The 27,997-nt window shown below is 38.7% G+C and overlaps 1 protein-coding gene across 1 annotated transcript in view; it reads right to left on the reverse strand.

The window, feature by feature from the left end:
• Window positions 1-897: 897 nt before the first annotated feature.
• Window positions 898-27,997, reverse strand: part of hs3st4 (heparan sulfate (glucosamine) 3-O-sulfotransferase 4) — a 67,742-nt gene continuing 40,642 nt past the window's right edge. Inside the window, exon 2 of the mRNA XM_068337269.1 lies at window positions 898-1,552. Coding sequence (XP_068193370.1) covers window positions 898-1,552 — 655 coding nt within the window. The remainder of the gene's footprint in view (window positions 1,553-27,997) is intronic.

A 27,997-nucleotide genomic window follows, 5' to 3' on the forward strand; every position in this document is an offset into this window, starting at 1 on the left:
GATTACAACAGTTAGCTGGGATTTCGGGTACACTTTGCCGACAGGAAATTGTTTTTGTCAAGATGCTGAATCGTTTGAGCCACGGCTAACCCTTTATATTAATAGGACATGGATCTATTTGTCAAATTACGACAAAGACTCTGCTTATCAATATGCTAATGTCCAGGTTTGCGGTTTAAGAATTCAGTAAATGAATGATGGCAAATGTGCATCAGTTTTTCTTGTTGTATATGAGTGCAATTAATAAGTACAGGGCAAGCGTAACACAAACACTGAGTAAAAGAGTGAGGATTGTCTCCAGGTAACATGAACAAAGAAACGGCTGAGAACCTGTCAAACGATTATTGTGCCAAGTGTCTACTATTTTTCTGTTTCGTCTAAAGCAGCAGGACGGCATGAAAAGACAAAATACAAAGCACTTCATGGCCTCAGACACTGAAAGAGAAAATCTTTTGTACGTGGTGCTGGTGAGGGGGTGTGAGGGCAACAAACTGAAGGAAAGGGAGAAATACCGGGCAAAGCTCACCCTTCAGGCTCATGAGGTAAGGACACTTAACTTATCGCATGCATTGCCATAGTCAACATGATTTTTTTTTCTTTTTATAACTCCTCCATGTTTTAAAAACAAAATGAATAAATCGTCTCCTTTCACAAATATAAATATATTTTATGTTTAGTATGTACAATAATGATTTGCTATCATCAACAACATTAGTATTTGAGGGACAGAGAGAGAGAAAGCATGTCAGTCAAATCTTGTTAATGGATACAGACACCGCAAAAGCCGTGATTGATTGGCGTGCTCTTACATCTTCTCCGAAGATGAAGCGAGACAATAATAGTTTTATTGATAAAGGCTGGTGGTGTGGCTGCGTCGCGCCCAGATGCCGCAGTCCGCTAGTCCTGAGAGCTACGAGATTCGCTGTCCTCCTCAAGCTCCCATTCAAAGTTCTGACCAGTCATTTGGTAAAACATCATGTTAAAGGGTTTGTAGAACTTGTGCAGCCGCCGAATCACATCCGGGTCAATTTTAGGATGAGTTCTCCCTTTAGATTTGCCGAGGCATCTGGGGGTGCTGCTGTCTTCCGGCTTCTTCAGACATGGAAACCCTTTTGTTTTATTGAAGTAAAAGTGTTTGTCAGTCACGATGCGTTTGAGTCCCAAGAAATCCTGCACTTTGGCCATCTCTCCGGCAGGATCCACGATGAGCCTCTCCCCGCTGACAAAGTGCATTTGAGAAAGAGGGAAATACTGCATCCAGCTCTCCAAGTGAAGCGCATATATCCCTATACGCAATGCACTCCATGAGGCATCAATGAGACCCAATGTCCTGTTCTTAAAAGCCAGAACCTCAAAGGTAGGGATCTCAGGTTTCTTGGACAAAGTCTGTGTGTAGTCTGAAATGGCTCTGGTGACAGGATTACGCACCACAATAATAAGCTTAATATCCCTGGCCATGGAGTGGATACGCTTTGGGGCATGGTTAGTCACAAAGTAGCTGGGCGTCTTCTCCATGGTGATCTGCCCCTCTAGCGTCGAAGGCATCAGGTCTCTGGGAACACAAACAGGACAAAGGGAAAAAGCGGCTTAGCGCAGTATTATCCTCAGTGCCTCTTGCAGTGCAAATGAAACACCCGAGAACAACGGACAAGTGAATGTGACACTTTTATTAAACTGTGCATTATTTTAAATTACATGCAAAAAATAGCTTTTAATATCACTGGACGTTATGTTGTGAAGAGAAACATATATCTAATTACAGCTGTGCAGTAATACACACGAGATAAGAGAAGGAAGATGAAACGGCAGGCAAGCAAGTATGCTCATTGCTTAATTGACTCCATCTGTGTTACTCCAGGAGCTGTTTTGGAACTTTAATAATGAGTTTGCTGCATATCATTAATACCGGGGTGCCTTGGGTATTGTTTTGTCATATTTATTATGCATGCACGACTCGCACTCTGTGCAGGCGTCTATTTCGAATGCACGTGCACCTCCAATGCAGTAGAATCAGGCGACGCTTTTCTCCTCCTTTCCGTATGTTTAAGGTTGCGGGGCATTCATTGACGGCAATGGTAATTAATCATAAGATTCAAGGTGATAATTTGTTGTATGATAGAAACGTCTCCAGCTTGAAAAATCATTCTGGGGGAAACGAACCCCCAAATAAAAGAGGAAGATATTTGCCTTACCCACAAATATTACGTGGAACTGACTGATCTGTGGGAACGAGTTGTGGAACACAACTGTGCAGAGGGGAAGAATATCATACTCACACGGGAGGAGTTTCTATTTTTGTATCAATAATAAAGCATAGCACTTGCCTCAAGCAAATCCTTATCAAATGTTTACACTGATGTTCATTTCAATCCATGCTGTTTTCTTTGTTTGTAGGCTATGTGATTCAGTGCTAAATTGGTACATTAAATCCTCTGTGAGACACACTGTTTATTTAACTGCTAACAAATACGAGTTCAGGAGCTCCACAAAATATTCTCAGAGTGAAACAGAATCCATGCATGCACACCGTTTTTTTTCAAAATTATTATTATTTTTTTAACGTTTCTCTGCATTCTTGAATTAGCTAATATTCACTTGGAAATTAATTCACATGAAAGAAACTGGAAATACAAATCATCCATATTGAAAAGTCACAGAGTTAGAGCAGAAAATCCCCCCATAAATTGTGGGATAAAAGCTATTTCCTTTCCCCTGCAATATTTTTTCCATTAGGCTGCCCTGCTCCTCAAACCTACAGTTGTTACGATATAGTCACATCAATCATTTGCATCTTGGACATATTCTAAATTAACTGTTCTCCGGCAAAGAATCCAATTTACTCTGCAAAACATAAGAGCTGTTCTACACATATCGACCATCCTCACACACACACATGCAACCAATGGATACATCGGCTGAAAGTCTCACAAGTGGCCTGGTAATTGCATCTCAGTAACAGTATTGCCTTCCTGATGGGTAATTTCCCTCTGGATTATGTTTGTCTCTCGACAGAACGAAACTATGGATACTTCTTGTGCTGTGATGTGATATTAGCCACATCTACAGATAGCATAGTGACTAGAAAGAGTATTAGTTTTCATTATTTTTCACACAGTAAAGATTTTTGTAACCTTTCAAGGACTTTGGCTCTGTCTGCCACTTAACTCCACTCCTAAGTGCAGAAGGTGGTCCGAGGGTGCGGCGTCACTATTTATGGTAGTAAAAAAAAATCCTAATATGCCACAGGAAATCACCTTGAAACAACCAGTCTCCTACTGTATGGGCATAAGCTGCAGTATCTCTCTCGTGGTAATGTGTCATGCATCTTTGGAGCATATCCAATCGGCAGGACAGATGTACAATGTTCAAGGTTACTTTAATGAAGGTGTACACATAACAAGTTATTGTCCTCACTGGGCTCAACGCTAATCATCACACATTTAATTATAGAACAATCAAAACCTCAAAAACCCAAATAAATTATTGCTTTGCAGAGGCTCCATTCTGATTGGGAATCAGTCATGGATCATGTACACCTAAAATGTCAATGGGTGAGTGAGGTGGGACGGAATTCAAAACGCTGATAAGCAAGCCAGTTCTTCTGTGCATGGAAAATGACTCCTCTGGCCTTGCAATCTAGTGGAACTGAAGTAAACAAGAGCAAACTCTTAATTCTGGTTTCTCTTTTTCTCTCCGCATCAGCTGCACAGCTCAGTGCAGGTCATTCAGGTGGGTAGGCAATTGAAATCCATAGTGCTAAAGAGGCCGTGCGAACCATCTGCTGTTTACTTCCACAGGCTGAGGACATAGCACATAACATTTATTTTTTCTCATTACAACACATGTCCAGATCTTTATTTACATATGAAACAGAAGTTTCCCTTGCTCTTGAAGAAAAGGACTTGCTTTTAGTGACCTCTGGGGCAAGCCAACATGACAATGAAAATACCACCTTTTAATAAGTTTTCCAGGAAAGCATTTGAATAGAATAATCAAATAAAAATAAATAAATATCATGTGAGACAGGATCTTTCAGATATACCTAAAAAAATTCTCAGTTAGATGAATAAATAATAATTAAAGAGAGACTGTCTGGTATTGAGGCTGTGTGCTGTAAATTTGGAAGGAAGTCCATTTCACACCCACTTCATGTGAAATTTAGAGCCAGAGCGTGGCCGGATGTCTCCAAATGTTGATTCATCACTTACACTGTGCAGAATACCAGATCACAGCAAATCTTTACAAAGACCCAAACTAAGCTCGACAGATAATCACAACTCTGCTTGCCTAAATGGACACCTCGAAGGTGTTTTGGAACACGTATCAGCGTTCAACTCAATGTTTCATTACATTCCGTCAAATTTGTCTGCAGGGGATTATTTTGAGGCTCAATGAGATGGAGGATAACGTTAAGGGTTCATTTCAAGAGTGTGATAGATCCGAGCAGAATCTGGAGTGGTGTTCCTCTTGAAAGCTCTTTCTAATAAACTCTGGCAGAGAAATAAGAGCTCAGCCAGTCTCTCATTTGTATTGATCATGGCTCTGCCTGCAGAGTATCAATTCGAAGAGCTTCTTCCATGTCATGTCAAATGCAATCAATTATTCTAAAGGAGTCAGCTCATAATAAGCTCCTGATTCCGTGGAGAGCACATTTTTAAGACGGTAGCGGTGATGTGGGCAGACTCCTTTAATCCTCAAGATAATTCCTAAAAAAGAAAAAAGAAAAAGAAATTTGGTTTAGAGGTAGCAATTTGAATACAGCTACTTTTTTTCTGTCATTTTTGATCCAGTGACAGAACTCATCCATGAATTGTGGGACGAAATTCATAATTTATTTGAAGCATTTGGGTCTGTTCTGTCTGAATCAACGTCAATTGTCAGTGCGGGCAGACAATAGAAAGTATTAAAAAAAAACTAATTGTGCCGAGGTGCTGCTCTGTCGTTGATTGCAAATATCAGGGTGTAAGCGGCTATTCATCAACAACAGTCAGTCAGGACATTTGAAGTGAGAGATTTCGATGAATAATCCCATTATTGCACCCTGAGTGACATTTTTGTGATTACAGCAGCAGAAAGAGAAATACATCGGTTTACTGTGAAGTGGAGGAAAAAAAACAACAAACGATCGGTCAAATGAGCCATTCTTCACTTGGCTCTCAAACGATGGATGCGTACATGTTTGGCACACAAAAGACAAGCCCACAGGCCACAGCGAAGGGTCTTAGTGGGTTTGTTATGGAGTGGGAGGTATTGTTTTGTCACGGTTAAGGTGCAACTTTCAAGAGGAAAACAAACAGAGTGTGCGCTGCCATTCCCAGTCATCAGATCAGGCTCAAGTAATGATGGGGAGTTTGGTTTGTTTGTTGTTTTTCTGAATCCCACCTCACACCTGAGAGAAGAACAGGGCTCTTGTGAGCCAGAGGTGATACATAAACCCATTGTGGGTTAACGCTTGCTTTTTTTACTTTAATATTGTGCTTTAGTTTTGATTCTGCAAGTTGATAATCGTCATGAATTGCAGGGTTAGGACCCAAATGCACACGTGGCTTTCGGTCATAGTTTAATCAGAAAAAGGCAAAAATCAAGGAAACACAGGACACCCAACAAACTATAGATATAGGCAAGAGTACCAAACAATCTGACACCAAACCAAAGGACAAACCACCTTAAGAAGCCTCAGGCTAAGCAGCCTGATCCGGTACAGGTGTGGAGATTTAGAACAGGTGTGGAGATGAGGCTCCGCCCACCAGTTTGGCCCGGCCTCCTGCTACATACAAATACCAAATGATGACAATAATAAGAATTATTATTATAGTAGTAGTAATAATAATAATAATAATAATAATAATAATAATAGTTTATCATCAAATCTCCTTCTATTTGTTTGATTGGGTCATGTCCTGTTTTATTTTGAAATTCCTCCAGTCAGCTCTCATGTTTCTTGTTGTTACTTCCTGTCTTAGTTAATTTTCCAAACCATTTTCACCCCAATTAGTTTCACCTGGCAATAATGAGCCACCTGTGTGTTCAGTTCATTTGTGCCTCCTGTGTTGGGACTTGAGTTTGTCCCCGGACTGTCCCGAGGTTCACTGGTTTCAACTAATTTACTTTTCAGTGTTTCTATTTTTTTTTTAAATTTCAGCTTGCCCTGCTCGTTCTGTTTTTCTAAAGTACCGTTTGTCATTTCAACTTCATGTAAAACCCCCTTTTAATTTCTTCAGTTTGCATTCGGGTTATGTTCCATTCAAGCTCTGCACCTGTGATGAAACCCCTGGTGAAAACAGAAGAATAAAGACATTTCCTTGATAATAAGTGTTCTTTTTCTGACTCTGATGCTACATATTCTCCATTTAACTATTCCCCAGCAAACCAATTCAATTTTTGGGTTATACTGAACCATTTTCCAAACTAACCCTCTGCTACCCATCTTTATATTGACACACAGACCTCAAACTGCTATGACACTGATGTATAAAACTAATTCTGGATGTTTTTTTGTTTTTGTTTTGTCCTCTGATTATTCAGTCATTTTAAATGTGTATTGAATAAACTCAATTGGAGCATCTATGTTTTGCCTCTGCTGTCAATTGACAGCAATGATGGATGATCACAGAATACATACCGTGTCTTTGGGTTCATGAACTCACCCACCCAGCCTCACCTACAGATGCGTCAGTAATGAATGTGACATTTATGAGCCAGGTAATGGGCGATAATTAAAAAGTGATAATCATTTCCATCATTATGTCAAACATTTGTCTTTTAACGGGTATACACATGTAATACTGGACAGGTTTTTATCAAACTTTGTGGATTGGACATAAGGGGTGGAGTCTAAAACAGCATTGCAACATTTTTTGCCTGTTTTTGCTAATTAGGTTTAAACAGCTTGACTGAGCAAAGTTGGACTGGGTGGAAGAGTGGGAGTTACCATGATGAAGGAGACACTGAATTTTTTTCCACTCTCTCTTAACGTCATTAGAAGTGTCTTTGATGGTACACACGCCTTTGAGGAGGTTTGAGCTCTCTTGTGTCTTCCTAGGTTTTGGTGCTGTCTCCTGAGTACGTTATTGTGGCAAATTCTCGAATAATGTCCGTCGAATGGCGAGAAGAACAAAAACAGTGGCGATAATTAAAACACAACACAGCCTCCCCGGTCCAAAAAAAAGCCTTTACTTGTAATTCTGCGGTACTGTAAGCTTCAGCAGCATAGTTTTGGACAGAAGTGACAGCTGGTACTGATCAAAACCTTATTCCTCACTCTTTTCCGGAGATCCCCTGAAGACCATTCTTCTTCCAATAGTGGGCAAGCCAGGATCTTCACTCCCCACAAGACCAGTGTGCAGCACTCAGATCTGAAGCTGTGTCTAGATGCCCTTTGGATATAAAACATCGTGGAATACCGTGTGGTAGCAAGTGAAACTACAGATTGAGCTTGTCTGGAACTACTCATCCGTAACAGCAAAAAATAAATGGAAAAAGACTATTTTAAATGTATTAACACCAAGGGAGAAAATGGAAGCAATCTTATCACAAATCAGCTTCAAAAGAGTTTTTTTTTTTCATCTTCACGGTCTAGTTGAACATAATTGATCATAAAAAGGAATGATATCCCCTCACAAACCTGAAAATAAATATCCAAATGCAAACCAAAAAAATAAAATTGTTATATAAATCCCCACATTTTCTAGTAAAACAACAAGTCAGCCACTTCGGTGGGAGATGGTTTGCTTCTTTTATTTTTACGTCGCTTCTTTGTTTATTTGCCTTTGAATGAGCCGATGAGAGCACTTCAGACCGCTCTCATTCAATTGATCACAATTGCCCTCAATATTCTATTATTAATGTTGCCAATGCAAAAACACGACATGCTGGTTCAAGCTCTGTAGCGGCAGCACATAATAGAAAAAAAAAAGGAGTGCTCACCCCTGTCAGTGTCATTTACTGATAAATCTGGAGGAACAGGCAGATTTAAAGCTGCATACAGCATATCAGCCACCATTAAATACCTGCAGTTTGATACAGCTCTGGATTTTGATGCATTATGCAGACTATGTAAAGGATTACCCATTAAATGTACACTCTGATTCAGTGAATGTTTAGACAACAGCATGAAATTTTCACAAATAATCAAACAAAAAATGTTGTGTTCGGTTTAGGACTGCTATCTAACAGGACGCTAGATAATTCGATAATGGACACAGGATTTAGAGCAACATTCTGTTTTGTGGTGCCACAATATTTCTAGAAAGCTTAAATATATTGTCACTGCTGATTTATATTAATCGTGAATATTATTCAAAATTTAGGTCACATCTTGTCTTTTTGGCCCTGCATCAGCATACCAGCTCCCAGATTTCCTGAGCTTGGAGGTGCATCAAAAGTATCATCAAAAATATGTTGGAAAGGCTAAACTAAAGTCCTTCAAAAACAATTTGCATTGGATTTCTAGTGCCAATGAACTATTTCGGGCTGTAACAGGCCAGTTAATAGGCAAATTACACCTAATCCAAATATCCTGTCGTTCTGTTTCAGTTCAAATTATAGTTTTAAGTTTTATGCACAACAACAAATCATTTATCATCTTTTCATTTTCCAACTATTTTTTCGCCGAGTATGAAAAACACTCATAAAATGCACATCAGCCCAAAGAAGCACAAAATCATCAACTGTAATTGGAAGTCACACCTGAATACATCAATGTCAAGTGCTAAAATGTTCATGCTATACATGTAGCTGATCCTGCTCAGTGAAGCAGAGCCAATTAACATGACAGTTGAACACGATGGATTTTCTTGGTCGGCTCTTAAAGCTTCCATCATATCGCCGAAATTGACTGCGCACTATCAAACTGCAATGTCTGGCTTCGACATGCAAAGCAACATTTAACGTGAACTTATTGCTCATTCATGCTCGTTCTTTACATGACATATTCATGAGAAATTAGAAAGCTTGGGTTGATATGGGGTAATTGAAGTACTTGTAAAATTATTGGATGTAATTTTGAAAATGAGAACATTCCTGGCATTTGGCATTTTTCATTTCCAATTACGCCCTGCGCACTGTGCCGAAAGTAACAGCATCTGACAAGATTGAAGGGCATGAATTGCTGTGCAGATAAACAAGTGGGTACAGAAGATATAAACTGTTCTACAGAGCAAATCCATATGGCTGAAGATAGAGGGAAATTAAATTCAGGTCATCAGCAACAGCATCAATGACAAATTAAACAGCATCTTTGTCTGATTTCATTTTCTGCAACAGGGCGAGAGAAAAAAAAAGAAAGGTTTAATTTGAAAAAAGATCTGCCGATACCATGCAAACTTCTTCATCTATACTGTCTTGAGGGATGCTGGGTTTGTTATAAAGAGAGCAAGAGGATATTTTTTTTTGGCAGTGCATCAGTGAAACACCCGAACATGAACCTTTTCAGGAAATTACCTATCGCAGTTTTTCCTCTCTTTTTAAATTAGAGCTGTAGGTCAGTGCGACACCACAAAGGAGGAGCAGCACAAACTATCTCCGGAGATATTAGAGGCTTGGATCCAGCAATAAAGACAACTTGACAGAATTTTTCTCCTTTAGTAGAAAATAAGTAAAATCATGAAGTGTGAGGGTGAAAAGATGACAGGCAAATGTGTCACTTCTTTCATAATTCTCTTCAAAAAGATTGATAATGTGTTTCATCAAGCGGCTGGGACAAAGGTCAATTTCTTGGTCTCAGAACCTGCAATTCAAGAATGTTTGTCTTTAGGTGTTCAACATTGACGCAATAGTTCTGGTCATTTTTTGTGCTAGTTAGCCTCTCATTTAACACAGTTAACAGTTAGAGGAACATGAATTTAAACACTAAGTAGTGCTGTTCAGTGCAAATTTGTGTGACTAATCATTCTCTGTAATTTGAAAATTAAATTTGATGCATATTTTGTTTACTTTATTTTTTTTAAATTTAAAAATAAAAAACTTAATTTAAAAATTTAATTAAAATGACACAATTTTAACCAAAGTTCAAATGAAGAATCTCATGAAGTTATACTTTTAACATAAAAAAAAATATTAGTTTTGCTGCCTTTATCTTCTCACTGCATACAATTTATAAACTCAGCAGGAATTTGCTTGGGATAATTGGTGCTTGGGTTTTGTGTTATGCCATGAATTAAAATGAATAAGCAAACAAACACAAAGATAAATTCCATCCACACCTCTTAAATATTCATGTAATGATCAGCAGCAACATGCTCCAACCTTGAGTTTTCTGTGTGGATTCCACAGAGGGCTGGTGGTGCTGCTGTTAAATGTCCAGCCTAAACAGAGAAAGGAACTGCCTCTGGTGTGAGCAGCATGAAACTCTCCTTCTTCCTGGCCCAGTGGAGTTATGAAGTCGGATGTGGATTGGATGCGCCAGATGTGTGAAATGCTAGCGTGGCCATGGCAATGAAAGGCAAAAGTCTCTGCAGCCCTGTAACGTCATGTTTGTTAAGTCCTTCGCTGTGCATCCCTTAAGCTCATCATCTCTGCAGACCCATATCTACAGTATGCATTCGTGTCCTCAGCCATTGAGGAGATTTAATTAAAAATAATAATTGACTGTGATTGAATTAGATTCTAACTTGCCCCCCACCCCCACCCCCTTCATCGCCGTAGGTTCTACGAACAGACCTTGACTCCTGTTTGACCCCTAGTCATAACCGTCACACCTGCGGCAGCTAACCAATATTGAATATCTTTGGAGTGTGTATTGATCCTGTTATTCAAAAGGCAGCACAACCAGAAAGGGTTTTAAAATGAATTTTAACTAAGCTATTATAATAAATGAACCCGAAGCCATTCAGCAAGTAGCTTGTCCGGCCACAACGGTTGTCTGTTTCGCCATGTGAGTGAATCCATTATGGGGGGTTAATATGGATCCACAGTCATATTTATGATCCTGTGTCAATAGCCCACTGTAAAGTGTGCATCTAATTTTAAACACGTGAATCATGTGTGATTAGTAGCAGCACAGGATGTTGACGCCGTCAGAAAAATATCAGCCTGTTATTCTCGCTGAGCACAGCAAGTATTTGTTAAAAGCTTTTTTAGATAATATATAAGCTCCAAGTACTTTATATGTAGCTCTATGCTGATAAATGTGCTTGAGAAAAATGTGTCGCACTGAAGAATCTGCATTGAGAAGAAAACATTAAGAAAAACAAGGAGAAATAAATCAAACGCCTATTTCTTCACCAATGGATTTTTCACATATGCTTAATACGCATGCGATGGCGTGTAGCGTGCTTCAAAGGCACCTTAAATACCAATCAAACACCGCAGAACAAGTAAAATTCTTTTCATCAGCTGTGTCAGGTCATCTGAGCAGGTCGGCGTACTGTAAAATATTGATGCAGGCTGCATGGAGCAGAGCAAAGGATGGAAATGGGCCCTCAGTGGATACGAAGAAAAGCTAAAATGTGCCGAGACTGGATATGGGTGCCAATTCTAAAATCCCCAGGAGCTTGTTGAAAACAGGATCCCTCATTGTTTCTTATTTTGTTAAATTAGCTCGACACGAAACTCATCCGAGACAACATTAAGCATTCAAGCGTTTAAGCTGCAGACAGCGATGCGCCTTAGCTGTGAGAATGAGATCATGAACTCCTTCTCAATTATTTTCCCACTAAGAATATAACATGCCTAGCCCAATCTAGATTAGTCTCATTCTTCTTTGCGCCACTTCTCAGTTTGAGAACAAATTTAAGGGCCTAACCTTTTAGAAAAATGCTTTGTTAAAATGTATTTCTGATGAGATCAAACCGTAATAAGGTTTTACTTAAACTGGTAAAACAGCTGAAATCATGATCAGTTATTAACCGTAGGAGTAACTGCAAAATCACAAGACTATTTACAACATTCTAGGAAAAAAGGAATTGCATGGCAATAATCATAATGTCATTTATCCTGTTGTTATGAAGTTGCAAGCTGCCAAACAGAAATCTGCTAGAAATGTGTTGTAGCCTCTTTTGTGTTTCAGTTGCCTCTAAACACCGCAACAGTAGGTTTTTAGTCATAAATTAACTCACAATTGAAAAGTGTTAATTTGTTCACTAATGCAAACACAAGTTGGTGAAGAAAAGCAATACAACATGTGTTGTTGGTTTTTTTTTGACTGTTTATATCCAGATCAAAATCTGATCGTTTCCTCCGACTTGTGGATGCAACTCATCCATCTAAACCACCTGGAAGATATCTGATTCAGAGATGTCGGCCATCTTTTAAATATACAGTAATGAAACTTGGGGTTCTCATCCGTCTGATCTGTGAGAAGAGGCATGCTTCCCAATCCAACCCTTGCACAGCGATACAGAAAGAAAATAGTTCCTATGTCAGATGGCTCACAACGAGGTCACGAGTACCCGCAGCATGATTGGTGGAAAAAGAGATTGCTGCTGAGTTTTTCGAAAAACATTTTATTGGTTCTTTGAGAAGTGCGACTGAAGTGACTTCTGGTTCCATTATATTCGAGAGAAAGTAGAAATCTCCGTGGCTTAGCTCCAAAACTCGGCGGCCTGCACTAAAATAATCTCGATGGATAAACAATAATAGTGTCTTCGCTGATAAGGGAAAGGTCCTCAGAGTGCTATGTTTGGTTTCTGAGACTTTTCAAGCCAGACTACACATTGAAAAAGACCACTCTACACTGCAGCATACTAACGTTTGGATTGTCATTAGAAAAAAACTATAGATTTCTCTGCTAATCTCCTCCTCAATTAATTTCCATCATTGACAATACCACTTATTAACCGGTAAACCTTTTAACCTTGTCTTGGCCTGTTGTATCTGTTTATTGATCAGGCTGATTATTATAAACAGCAGCCTTGAATCCTTGGTGTAGGTAAGTGAACCCAGTTATAAATACATTCATATGTTCCTCTCCCTGTGACATAAGGGACGAGTTCATTTACCACCTAGAATATGTGTCCCATTAAAATTGGTGAGACGATCTAGCACGGAACAAAACACTTAAGAGAGAATTATTAGAGCAAAATAGACTTCAAGCAAAAGTGTTCAGGGTAATTTAAAGCAAATATAGCAACTCAATTGCTGAGCAAAATGATTGTGAGCTTTTTTCAGTGTGTCCCAGCTGGTGCTGCTGATATGTGCATTTATCTATGCTTATATATGGCAGATAAATTTTATAATAAATCATATGCGTCAAAAAAGAAGAAGTGAGAACTAACTGTTGTTTTAAAATTCTTTCAAACCTACAAAAATATATTTTAGCTTTAGAAAGAGCAGCACTGCTATAATTAGGCTTCTTGTCAATGCACATGTTCTGTGGTGAGTTATTTTAGTACGTCACTTTGTGTTACAGTGATTGAAATATGCCCTGAGCTTTAAGGCGAGTATGTTTATGCGCTAAGATCTGGAGGCAACAAAATTGGTTGCTAGGAATTTAGGAATCATGCAGACAAGGTCTAAGCTGCTCTATTATGGACTAAGCTGACCTATCATGTGGGTTTGTCCTAATCCAAATTATGCTTCAACTGGTAGTGATTGCTCAATTCAGACAGTCTGCTGGGACAGAAAAAAAGACATGGTTTACCTGTGGTTAAATACCACCGTCCTTTATAGGGTGTTTATCTATCGGTATCGTACACGCAGAAAATAAGACATCTATGTTTTCTCTGCATTTACAAGAGCTCGTTTTCATGATGGGAATTTTACCCGTATTTAATTAGTGTATAAATGCCATCTATGACCAGTTGAGAGTGCCTTAAGCTTGCTTTCATTCGACACAAGCTTAACAGCCTCAGTCATACTCAAATGTGCTGAGTGACGGCTGTATTTATAGCTGCAGACAGGAGAAAAGTTATTTATGAAGGATTTGCTATGTTTACTTAGAAGAACAAACAAAAACTGCATAGCAGTTTTATTCCTGGTATGCCTGGAGGTAATATCAGCAGCTCAAAATTGGCTCTGCAGATACAGTCATAAATTGGTTGGATATTTAATTAGCGTTAAATTTAATCCCACACCCCATTCTCAATAGCCATTTCTCCTCCTGGAGTTTCATACCTGTGTAAAACTGGAGGGATTAGATCCCACAATGAAAATGTCTTCCTATCTGCAGGATGCCCGTGTTCATGGTGCTGGAAACCGTTGCATTATCTCAAACATATTTATTAAGGTTGCTACACACTTTCTCTGTTAGTTACAGCCCCAAACCAACAGAGATATTCTTTATCATTGAACAATTGGAGAGACAAACTCCTCTGCTGTTACAAATCATTGAACATCTTGCTTGTTTTTAATACTGAAGATGGCAGATATAAAGATGTAATCCTTGAATGGATCTCAGCCTCTCAGCCCATTGAGCAGCTTGCTCCAGGACTTCCAGTAAACCCAAGCACACACCCTTAATCTCCCCAGCAGAGGTAGTTTGACACAGAATGTGAATCTGTCATAAAAACACATCGCAAATGCAAGATAATGTTTTAGAGATAACTCGTGTAATCCAGGCTGCCAAAGGGAGAGATTAAAGAGAAATATGTCAAATGTTTAAAGATAGAATATAACCAAATATAAAACTTTAATCTCCAAAGATTTTTTTTTTCTGTCTCTACCAAAGTCCTGACATCATTGCCTCTATTCTTGGGAGAATGTGAACAAATATCACTTACAATTCGATTATATTTACCAAGTAAATTAAATAATAAAATTCTGATCAAAACAACAGATCATTTTTCTTTGAATAAATGCCAACAGTTATATAACTGCAGTTAGACAAAATGACACAAAATGTCAATAAACTAAGAAAACAAGGGTGTTATGGATGGAACAACACCTGCAAGTCAAACACAGACTTGTGTTTGACCTGCAGGTGCCAGACAGCAGCCATGTCACCGCTGTGTCAATGAGACATGAGTGAAGTGATATACATTAAACAAAGAACACTAAAATATGTTCTTTTGGTAATTTTCTTACCATTTCAAAATGCTGACCATGTCTGAATAGGATTCCTTATCCATCCATCCCCTCCCATCCCATTGGCATTCTGCATGGACATCTTTGCAGACAGTGTTGGAGGAGCAGGGATTTCAAAATAATACCAATGATTAACTCATCAGCCAGAGCAGTCACACTCCATCGGCTTCACAAACTACTCTGAGCTATCAAGAGGTTTGATTTTCTGTGACAGTACGTTAGACGAATAAAGCTAAAGCAATGTTTTGTCAGAAAAATGACAAAGATCACAAACTGTCAAATGCATTTTTGTCAACAGCATGCATGCTTCGCCATACTTTGAGTCAGGGGCATTGGACACCATCAAGTAAAGCAGAACTGGACCAAATGGGATGCGCAATATATGGGAGGTAGTACCGGTCCAATACCTGCTGTACCTGCTTCTAAACAATTCTGATCACTTTCCCTGGCTGAATAAAGGCAAGAGTAAGCTACTAGCCTTTTTCAAAACATGCCTCCCCTCAATATCATTACCAGAGTTTGGCTGTTTATTCACCCTGTTTGCCAAAGAAAACTTGCTGACTGGATAACAAGCTGACAGACATACTGTGTCCTGATCCAACCCCAATGTATGTACACAATAACTAGTTAATGCACACGAGTAAAGCTGTCTGTAGACTTTATGGCGCATTAAACCCAAACTCTTGTCGTCCATGTTTGTTAGTTTTTCACTGTGTTAACATTCATATTGGATTTTTTTCAGCTGCTACACCAAACACATGGCGGTAGATTCAGTGTTTCACTTATATCCACGGATAAATAGCAAGATTATTAGCACCTCTACTAACACCCACTGTTATAGATATGTTTTGAGTCAAAGACTTGTACATCAAATCCTCTGAAACCTCTCCCCCTCTTTCAAAGGATGTCTATGTAAAAGGTAAAGTGAGAGCTGCATGGCTCCCTGGAGGAATAGTGCAGTGAGTAACAAGCGAACGGCAAGAAAAGTGAGGGTGAAGTGGAGAATGTGAGCAGAGTACACGGACAAAAAGTTCAAGTGCCAAAGATTCTCATGACAACAAAAAAAAAATTGTTATTTCCCCAAGGGTGCTAGTCCTGGCACACATCTCCTAACAGTATGGTTGCTATGTAGTATTAGTCACTTTCACAGGAAGTCAGGTTAATTAGCTGCTTGTTATTACTACCCACATGCCCAGTTAAGATCCACTTAACTAGTACGCTTCAAAGAGTTACATGAGCTACTTGACCTCGACGCAAGGATTTTACTCTGTATCTTACTTGGTAGTGAAGGTCAGGTACAAGCTAAAACTAAACGTAAATTTGTCCAGTACACACACAACGACAGAGTTAATTTATAATTCTGTTTAAGAGGTTAAGAAGAAAAGAGGAGAATGGCTACCATGGAAGAGATGAGGTCAGTAATGCTAATTAGGGGGGCAGGCTAATCACTAATGAGATGTTTCTTTTGGATTTCAATGTGCTAATGATGCAGAGTGGAGAAAATAAATATGCTAAAGACGTGGTAATGTGTGGTACAGAGAAGAGAGTGTTCCAGCAGGAGAGGAAAAAAGGAGAGTGGACAGGACGGAGAGGGCGCAGTGGTACCGAGAGACGGAAGGGATGAGAGGAGCAACAGAAGGATCTGGAAGGGAACGCTGGCCGTCTGGATGGGACCCTAACTGAGTTGACATTGATCATATTTAAGCCTTAGATGTACAACATAATGTCTGTGTGCTTCTAAACACATTTAAATTGAAACTAACTTTACTCGTACTGTCATCCTCATGGACGTCGCTGCAACAGCATCACTGCTGTGAAAAAATATAGACAAAGCACTAAGGATGAATGTAAGTTATTTTCATTTCTAATGAAAAAGGCAATTCAAAGAAATTTCCTCATTAAAACCTGATTAATGTTAAAGTTGAATAATAACTTTATAATCCTATATGTTGACTGGTATGCATTACATCTCAAGATCCCAAATTATTGCTGACCTCAAAAATCCTTTATCAACAAGCGACACCTAAATGATGCTCTCAGCCAGTGCTGATAAATAAGTTCAAGCAAGTTATCCATATGGAGTAGCACGATTTAATTACTTGTGGAAGCAGCTTCGCTTTCAGGATCTCACATCAGCGTTCAATGAAGCTTCGTGATCAGATGATTTGGCAGAACTTCCTGCATTGTGGTTTTTTGGTGTTGTTCCCATCCTAGGAGAGAATTTTTGATTCCATCTTTTCTTGTGAATGTGGCCATTATGCAGATACTTTACAATTTAAGTTACTACATAATAAATTCAGCCACTGATGCAAACAAATACGCAAACAGAAGAAAACCTCAAACTCTATGTATTCTTATTTGTAGTGCTCTTGTTTCCTCTCGTGAAGCTGTGTTCTGGTCTTACTCTACGTCATTAACCACTGTGAACTCTTTACTGATTCATCATCCAAGAATAAAGCAACCAAGCTGATTAATTTTTAAACTCTCCATATTACGCTACAGTGGATCTGGAATCTCTTCCTATTTGTTTGAAACACTGACCATTTGAAGACTAAAATTGTAATATCAATCCACTCTCTTAAATGGAATCGACACCAGGGTGTGGAGAGTTATACCAAAACATAATTGTCTAATGACTCTAGAACATACAAGCAATATGTTCATGATAACACTGATTGAAGACAAAGCGTAAGTTCAACTGGAGAGTTCACAAACGCATTGAACAAAGGCGAGTTGTAGCTCGCTGTTAGCAGACACGGAGTGTTGTAAGAGCTCTCACATGTTATTCTCAACACAATGTAACTTTGTTTCTTCTGTAAGGATCTGTTTGGGTGATAAATGCAGACGGTATGCTATTCCAAAAAAATCTTTTAAACACTGGAGGAGTATTGAAGGAAAACAGAGTCTTCTCCAGTTACGCATGTATGATTGTCTTCAGGAAAACTTTTGGTAAGTGACACACTGGAGTGAAATATTTCACATAATGTTAAAATGTTGTTTCAGCATTTCTTTTCCGGAACTGTTGTCTGGAAAAAAAGAATTGCTGCAATTGTACATGTATTTATTTCGTATTTTACCCTCCATCCACAAAAGCTTTTTAAAAATCAAATATCTGTTCACTGCGTGGTGTAAATTTTTTTTTAAATTCTATGATCAGAGTGGATAAATTTCACAGTTTAAGGCAATAAAGACAGAAAAGAGGCCCAGCAGATTTTTTGTCAGAAATAATCACAATATGAGATATGCAGTAGTAGAATTGAGAGATTTAGTTCCAACCTTTAATGAAAGGCAGTCACTAATAATAGTAAGGTGGCCATATATCTTAGGCAGGGCTTTTAAAACCATTATAATTACAGTTTTTTAGACAATGTGAGTCAGTTCTCGTTACACTGTCTGCGGTTAACCTTTTGAAGATCTGGTCATAATATATTTTAACTGCACGATTTTCATTATCAAAGAATTCACAGTAGTGATTTTCTCACAATATCTTTTTGACATCTTTTATCCACTCAAAAAAAAAGTGGGGTGGAAGGTGGAGTGAGCGTCAGGAATCGTATGTAAGAATTCATGAGGCTAGGCTGTCAGAGAAGTGGAAATAAACAAAATCCTATCTTACAATAATAATTATTTTTGGTATTACTTTAAGATATTAATATTTAAATTTTTATCATGGTAGACCATGGTAAGATGATTGCATGTTGTTTGGGCATATGTCCTTATAATTTTGCCCATGTATCTTTAAAGACATCAATATTTCAGATATATTTTATGATGGCCATAGATTGTTAACAGTGCATTTCTTTTTTCCCCCACTTCCTGCATCCTGAGCAGATGTTACTGGAATTAATGTCAGACGTTACCATAATCATTCCCACATTTTTACTGTGCTTCATGGTTTAAGCTGAAGATTTCAAACTGTCAGCCTCTCCTACCACTTCTTCAAGAAGTTATGGAACTATGAGTGGTTTCAACTGGTATAATGTCAGATGGGTTCTTAATGCTTTTAATGGGTAGTTTTTATATCTGAGTGTAGCAGTTAAAAGCCTGTCAGAAAGAATTTCCTCCTCAATTAATCCTGTACTTAATTTTTTTCATGATCATGTTTCAAACGTACTTTATCAAGTCAACAGGCGTCACTAATCTTTGCAAGTCCAACGGTAAGCTAGACCATCAGTGATATGCGTGGCATTTTAATATTCCAGGCGCTGTGGAAACATGTCATATGTTGGTGGGTTTTTCTAGTGGCATCCAGCTTAGGGAAGCTTCTACTGGTTGTCTGGGGGTGGGGTTGGCGAGCTGTGAGAATTTCAGGGCAAATTATGAGAAACAATATTATCACGAGGTACACCTGATGATTGCCTCATTATAAATGTGCTCCACATTGACCTTAGCGAGGCTGACGGCTATTAAACGATGCTTTATTCTCCTTCTGGATTCATTATTTCTCACAGCTAAGGATAGTGACATCGAAAACAAAAGCCCCGAAGTGACCATCCTCAGGTCTGTCAGAGGGAGTCCAGATAAGCCTCATGCATGCATTTTATTTACTCCACTGTTAATATTTTATTTACTTGACTGAAAATGAGGGACAGCTACGATACGGTCATTTTGACATCTTTGACACATTGCATTTCTTAGTTTAATTATTGCCTTTCCTGTAGTCAAAGCAAAAAAAAGAAAGGTATCCATTCAGATATATCTCATTGAGACATCGGCTGCATTCATGGGGACTTCACGTATGGCTTGCTATAGATGCATTCAACCTCAGCAGAAATTTTTATACCTTTCTATTCAAGTCTGCATTATGAACAGAAATGTTACCTTGTTCATTTGTTTTTGTTCATTCGGCAGCCACGTTCATTTCAAATCTGTCTCTCACCAGATCGCTATTATACTGCTACAAGGTCTTTAAAAGGGATGGAGAGAGAATATGGGTCAACGTCCCAATATATGACAGTCTCTTATTGCTCCCGGATGATTTGAACGTCAACAGTATTCGCATACCTTGAAGGTAATTTTATCCGGGCTGTGCTTTGTGATGTCCTTGAGATACTAGTAATCAAATCAGTCACTTATTATGTTGATTTGATTAGTCTTTAGCAGCAATAGTGTACCCACGGTATTTCCCTGTTATCCTGAGAACAGATGTTCAGAGCAATCTGATGGAGCACCACAGGCGGTTCAAACAAACATTAAGGAGCCATTATATATGCGCCACATATTTACAGATTAAATATTCAGATACACTGGGTATAATTAAATTTAAGTTGTTCAAAAAAATGCAAATAAAAAAAGTAGGCTAATTGAATGAGGTGTGTTAAACTACAGCACCACTCAAAAAAATATTTAGGCTGGCTTGATTTTCTCTTCTTCCACTCCTTTTTCTTTACTATTACTACTTTTAGTAAGTATTCCATTGTTTTAATGCCAACCAGTACCTTGACCAAGAAAATTTAAAATCATATTGAAGCCAGGGCCTCCGTAAGTCTATAGAAAAATTAGCTAAACAAAAGCAGATCGGTATTTCTTAGTTAGAAAGTTTTCATGACATACTAACACTTAAATCAGTATCATCTTGTATTTGTTGGAAGTTATAAAGAATAAAGTTTCCCTGCTCATATTTAGATGTTTCCACAGGGGCTTCTTGTGCTTTAAAAATGCCACTTTTACTTGAAGTAGAAATGTCTTTTGACATTTTGTTGATGTGACATTGTCTCTTTCTGCATTTTCAAGTGTGTATTTATTGGGCCCAGACAATTTCCACCTCTGCAGCAAGCTGACTGACAGAGCCTCCCGTCTGGCTGTCATCTGTCTTGACCGTGACAGAGAAGTACATGACTACAGGCTGCATATGTATTCCTCTACGCCAAATCTGCCTATAACATTGACACTCCATCTCAGCTGGAATGAGCTCTGCTCAGACCTTGAAAGCTAAAGTTACGATCTGTAATAGAGGCAAGTTTGAGGATGCTCTGAATAGTTGTCAAGACATATCACTGTGTTCCTTTTGGCAATTTTAAGTGAAATAGCAACACAGAAAACACAGTGTAAACTAAAAAAGCCAAGAAGGAGCCTCCTGCCCCGCAGTTAGCATATTCATCAGCTGATAGAATATTTTTTTTCCATATAGGAACATCAATCATCCTCATGTAAACAGATCCATATCACCAAATTCAATAGAGTAATGTTCTCTCTAACATTCCTGTTATCTAATGATTTAACAAACTATCTCTGATTGGAATTCACTCCATGTAAAGTTAACTTTAAAACCATTAAAGCTGTTCTGCTGACCACAAACCACAAATTGAGTGGAAGAATACTTTGTTTGCCCAGACACCCAACGAAACCAGCATTGGCATTAAAGAAGCCTTAAGCTAGTTGTCACTTTTCTTGTTTGAAATGACATAAACTGTCCTAAATATGCTGAGCACTAATCTTCCTCAATCCCTTCCCTGGGGCAATGCCTTAGAGAACAAAATAATTAACGGCCCCGCCGCCGCCGAAATCTGCCGTGTTTCATGGGTTTCATTATCTGTGTCAAAATCATTTAGCTGTGTCATTGCCTCCGACAACAAACAGGATATTGAAAACATTTGGAAGTGGTGTACACCATTTGTAGATAAGTAACTTGACTTCGTGGAGTTTGTGCCTGTTATTAATGAGACGAGCACCAGCGGGACGTGATGAAGCAGTTTCTCGCAAACATCTAAACTTAGAACCTTAAAATCTGCTCCAAATTTTAGGAAGTGAATAGTTTTTCTCTTTTAAAGGTACAGTACATGAGATTGATTAAAAAACATCATATCATGGTTTCTGAGATGTGTGCTCAAAAACAAGCATAAACTAAAGAAAATATATATATATTGATTGATTATATTCTGTTTTGGGTTTGGGAAGCAAACACACGCACGCGCACGCACACACAGACAGAAGTGAAGGTTTTAGAGACAACGGTCCTGGCAGAGGTGTGAGCTTTTGCTCTATTTCCAGTCTTTATTCTAAGCTAACAAATTCAGATTGATATTGTGAAGACATGAATATTGTTATCTAGCCTGAAGCAGACAAGTTAACTTCTAGTATTTGCAGTCACTCCTGTGATGACAGATAGAGTATCTGGTTTTGGACTTCATCCTTTTTGCCCATTTCACCACCATCAGGTTGTTTTATCAGCTGTCACTGTCATTATGAGTAAGCGATGCTTGCTGCGCCATAGTTCGGCATACTGCAAATTACTTTTCTGCCTACATCTAGTTTTCAATGTCAGTTTACTCCACATGTTTTCATCTTTAGTCAGCAGAAATAGATCAACAAACTCAAGATGTCTGTGGGGAATAACAGTCCTTTACATAAACAGATAAATACCAAGTATTTTTAAATCTGTCAAGACATTGCGAGATAGAAAAAAAAAAACCATGTTAATGATTTTTCCTTGAAAAGATGTTTAAGCATTTACTATTCTGCCTCTCTAGTATGTCCCAGGATAATCACATTATTATAATATAGTCTGACTTTTCTGTCTTTGTTTTAAAGATTATTCTCTTGCGCGAAATGCTTGTGCTGCTAACATTAGAATAAACCGTTGACAATCCTCCACTGGAGTGATTTCAAAGGCTGTAGAAATGGAGACGGTGAAGATGTTGCCCACAGAGGCAGAAGTGTTTCAGTACCTGCTCGGACAGCACAGCATGGATAAAATCCCAATATGTCTGTCAAAGCAGGTAAATGTCATCCAAAACTTCATTGTAACCAATTAAAGATAAATGTCATGAACCAATGCAAGAGATGTTAGGTTACCAGACCACTTCAATTTCATGGCAATTAGCCTGCTGTATAGTCACAGTTGTTCTGAAGGTCCGGCTTGTCAGCACAGTGTGAGCAGCTCTGTACACCTGACCTGTGACATCACTTAGCTCCAATCAAAGTCTCTGACCTTTGCCTCCTCATAGATTGCTCAGTTTTTTGTAAAGTGCTTCCTATAACTGTCGCATGTACCCATCACTGTGAGGGCAGCTCCTGCGACCTCTGGGCCACTTTTTACTCCTTGTTCGTTGATGCCCTTGATCATGGGTCACCAATTTGCGGTTTGTGTGACCCCGAGAGACTTCCATCCAGGTGGCAAAGTGGGAAAAACAGCATGGATGTATTATTAGGCTTATTATTAACTTTTTTCATTACAGGCTTTGGCAAGATTTCACTTTACCAGGTTCACACATGGGAGAAAGTATTGTTATATTAAACATTTTTTGTTATTATTAGCAGCCAGTTATAAGTGTCTGAAAAGGAATGTCTGCAGGGGAGGAGGGCAATTATTTACGATGAAAAAACCTCTTGCTGAGGTTGTTGTAAAGGGACTTCATGTTTAAAAGGGGCATCAGTAGCTCAGGACTTCTACAAAGACCTGGCCAAGGGACTGGGGGGTGGCCGTTTCAAGGCCAGTGTGGACCAAAGTATGGAGTGTGAACCGGAAGCTGGAGAGGTGTTAATTCACATCCTAAGCACTGCTCTTAGGGTGCTGCCCAACACTCCACCATGGCTCCATTATTTGCAAATCTATAGACGCTTTGTGCGTGAGAGAGTGTGTGTGTTTGTGTACGCGTGTGCACATCAGTGAAAAGCAGTCTTAATTTGTCAGAAGAGTCTTAAAACAAGTTTAAATTTAAAAAAAAATTGAGCAGAATCAGTTTAAACTGGACTTGAAGACAGTAATTCTGGGGAGGCTTATGAAAACACCAACTGGAATAATGACAACAAACAGCTGACGGAAATAACTATTATTGTCACCGCCGAAGCTAAGCTGATTGAATGATTTAAACTCAGACGATACTTCCTTGTCGAGATTGAAACTGATCAGATAGTCAGTAAGTACCACATGCATGGGTGGAGGAATAAAAGGGAATAAAAGAAGTAACCCTTGATTGATCTCATAGGAAGGGATGGATATCTAAATGAAGTGCTCTTATTGATTGAATAGGTGTTAGGATTCTACTATAGTTCCTGTCCCTGATGGCTTCATTGTCTTACCCTCTGCCCCCATCTCCTGTTGTGTAGGTTTTAAATGCTTTGTGCTTGATTGCACTTTCATCAGCTCCTGCATAATCCATACAATATAGGCGCGGATGCTCCAGAGGTTACTTTGTTATGAAACCCGATACTTGCTGCACATCATCGGAGTTTGTGTACTGTAGTAGCTACAACGAAACAAAGAGCACAACATTAATCTGCAGGCTGTAGCGCTCACAACACCATGTGTTGAATTATTGATTCTTTTTGTTAGAGGGCTGTCACTCCAATCCTAGGCCGTATTTCTACAGGTAGTTGTGTAAAAGAGAAAAAAAACAAGTAACAAAAAAATGAAACACTTAAAATTTGGATGAGCTGCTCTGCTATATGGCACACCAACGAGCGGGCACTCTGGAGACAAAGAGGAACAAACAATATCATTAAATATGAATACTTCTATTCTCTTCCAAAACAATGCATTTGACCAAGTAATGGATTGTTAACATTGCGATTGAGACAAATAGGCTTTGCTATTCAAGCAAAATGATATGCCCTTTGAGAGGATATGATCGCAATGAAAAATATCTTTAACGTTGCGGTTAGTGCTCAGCCGTGGGATGATGCTTTAGCGGGAGTATTTAGGAAAACTGCACACGCACCCACTCGCTCCGACACGCTTATGTCGTAACATTTTTATTGTGATTGACTGATGTGATGTTGTTTTGTGAGTGTCTGAAGGGGCTCTTCCATTTTCCTCTCGGTACTCTAATTGGTATAAGTGAATAATCCATGGCACGACTGTTGCTAATAAATGTGAACCTATTGATTTTTCAGTTAGAGCGACGACACTAAACATGTAATATCTCTGCCAGACCTGCTCCATTGATTGAAAAATACAAATGACGGAGCATTCATGAGGACGTAAAATATATTTTGAAAATGGGCTGCTAATTTATAACCCCCTGCATTAGTGTCAGAACTTCCCACAGTTCACTTAGGGTGATTTTAGTAAAGTGTGAGACCACTGGGATGGCAAGTCTGTGAAATCAATATGGATTTATCTGCAATCATCTTTCTTGCTAATGATGTATGATATTTGTCTTTCTTGTTGCAGTTTAATATGAAACTCAGATGATCTATTCTTCCTCTCACTTAGTCTCTTAATAGAACTTTTTTTCTCCTGTCTCAACATAATGGTCTCATGAACAACTCCTGTGTAGCTGTCACATAGTTCGAACTCAAATGCAAACAAGCAAAATCACAAGGAAGTCTAAAAGCCTGAAGAGTAGGATGAGTCAGTGACAATCAGGCCACAAACTGAGGTCCAAGTGGAGTGTAAGTAGGTTGGAGCCTGATTGGAGAAGGGAAGCAGGTGGCAACACAGGTGACAGGAAAGACTGGATGAATTCAGAATACAGAGGACAGGAGGGAAAACTGGAATTGGGACCATGACAGTAGTAGCACATCTTCTTTTATCCTCAAAAAAGATTCAACCTTGGTTCGAATTAACTTTGAGATCCATGTGTGTAAAGCAGCAGCGTTGACATAGTCCTCTCGTCCATCGTCTGTGAGCAAAAGCACTTTTTCAACTCCTACCACTTCATCCGGGGAAAGACAAATGTAATGGCATGGTATGGATGAAAAACGTACAGGATAATGACAGGAAGCCCCGATAAAAGGCATGTGAAATCACCACAATGACACCTCTGCTGACAAGAGAGGCTGGCCCGCTAAAATAAAAGGAGCAATGTATATTTTGTACATCCCGTAGACCTATATAAATCCGTTCAAGCCTCGTATCCACCAAGAGCAGGTTGAGGGATAAGTTTGCAAATGCACCGTGTTGTCACCATGGTAACAATAAGAAAAGCTCATACCAGGGCCATCTGTTTATTGGAGAAAAAAGAAAGAGCAGGAAGAGAAAGAATGAAAAATACACATGAATGTGCTTTTATTCCTATGAAAATTTCAGATGTAGGGATAAAAAGTTGTCATTATCTAAAAATAATAATAATCAGGAATATTTTAAGCTTTGGACTTTCTTATGAATGTATCTTATAATAAATATTTATCAATACTGGAGCATTTACTATCCACTCAAGGGTTGAGCGATACCTCACAATATAAAAAGTGTGAGGTCGACCATCGCATGAAGGTTAATCTGAAAAGCATGAACTCCATTGGGATAGCAAATGATGGCCGCATGAAGAGAGGAAAGCTGCAGGAAGTGTAGGTTTTACTGCAGCATGCATCACTGTGCAATCATTACCATCTCACTTGCAAATAACTAATCAAAAGGAAACAGTGATTTAATAACTGATGCAAATACACAAGTGATCATCTTATTAACAGCTGTTGGGGGAAAAGAACTACGGTTTCATACTCTGTAATAAAGTTGCCAGTAACAACCCACTGTATCTAAGAAAGATGAGACACAATCAAATCGGAACAATTTTCAAACAATGAGATTCATTAGAGGAACAAAAAAAAAAACCAAAACCCCCACACAAATAAAAATTACCTCTTTTGGCAAGTTTAAAGTCTAATAAAACTCCTTTGTGTAGATAACATTTAAATTTAGCAAAATAACCTCCCCAGTTATTTCTGTTGACATGATACCTTACTAAATGACTTCTTTACATTTGTTACCACATGTAAACATATAATATTAATTGATTAGACCCTAGCCACACATCATAGCATTTATGTCTCTGGCTAATTTGTCCCTACATTACCTTTAATTGCTAACTGCTGCTTAAACGCCAACACCATGAATTTTTCAGCAACTATAAATAAGGAATTGCTTAGAGAACACATTCAGTGGATTGTTGCTTAATTATAAACCTTCTTGGGTTTATAATTAACATTCTTAATGAGGATGTGTCGTGCAGCTGAGTCATGAAATGATGGCTTATCCTTTTCTGCCGAAACCACTGCTAACTAGGAGTCTTTTATTATTTATATAAATGTTATTTTTGCCAAGACAGATAGCATTGCTGGCACTGACTTTCCTTCTCTCACTTTCAGCAAGGTGTCTATGATGAGCACAGGTTTTATTTTCAGGGCCCTGCTGACAGCTTTGGAGATTTCCGTCTTCTTTTTCTCTCTTTTTTTTTTTTTTTTGTGAAACAGCCACCGTTTTGGAAGAGGTTGTAAATATCAATCGTTACAAATCTGTAAATTTTAGAGCAGTGCTGAGCTGTGTACTCCCTAGTAATCCTTTAAAACCCAACAAATTCAGGGAATTTGAGAAACTAATGCCACGCTTGACCAATCTGATATGCCTATACTGCTTTTGCTCAGAGTGTAGCAAAAGGAGCCACTTTTGACATCTAAATCACTGTTTGTCAGGCTGTAAGTGGGGAAACAGTCAGTCGTAATGTGCGGCTACCAGCCTTTTCAGAAAACAGTCTGGGTGGAGGGATCAAACACAAGCTTGGGATTGCGGGATGATTGTATCGTGAAAGCTATAATTATTTTGTCTGAGAATGAAGTCAACAGTGATCATTACTGACATGAATGACAGCGAAAGCAGATCCACTAATTGAGGGTGTTAAATATCCTTGAATCAAGGAAGATATAACAAAATTATTCCTTGGAAACAAAAAGCTGCTTTATGGTTTTTGGAAAACAAAAACCCGTTGCACTCTTGCGAGAAACTGCAGCGGGTGTTTTTTGATTTCAAGAAGTGTGCGCCAAAAAAATGAGCCTGTGATTTTCAAAATGTGCTGTCTCTTTCACTTCGCTAACATGTCATCTGTTGAGATTCCAATAAGTGCTGAAAGACATGGTTGACAACATTGTCACTAATTTACAGGCTGATTTCAAACACTTGAGATAAGCATGTCATACACTTCCACAGATTTCCATACGGTAAAATAAGGATCTCTTTATGTTTCATTATTTTTACCTCCTGGTGACAATGAAAGTAAAAATAGTCACAGTGATCAAAGGCACACACCGGGCAGGGGAGAAGAAAAAGAATTCATCAACAGTCGGATAAAGTGGGTCTGTATCATAGAGTGTCTCCGCTGAG

The sequence above is a fragment of the Antennarius striatus genome, chromosome 16, assembly GCF_040054535.1.
Source record: "Antennarius striatus isolate MH-2024 chromosome 16, ASM4005453v1, whole genome shotgun sequence".
Classification (NCBI taxonomy): Eukaryota; Metazoa; Chordata; class Actinopteri; order Lophiiformes; family Antennariidae; genus Antennarius; species Antennarius striatus.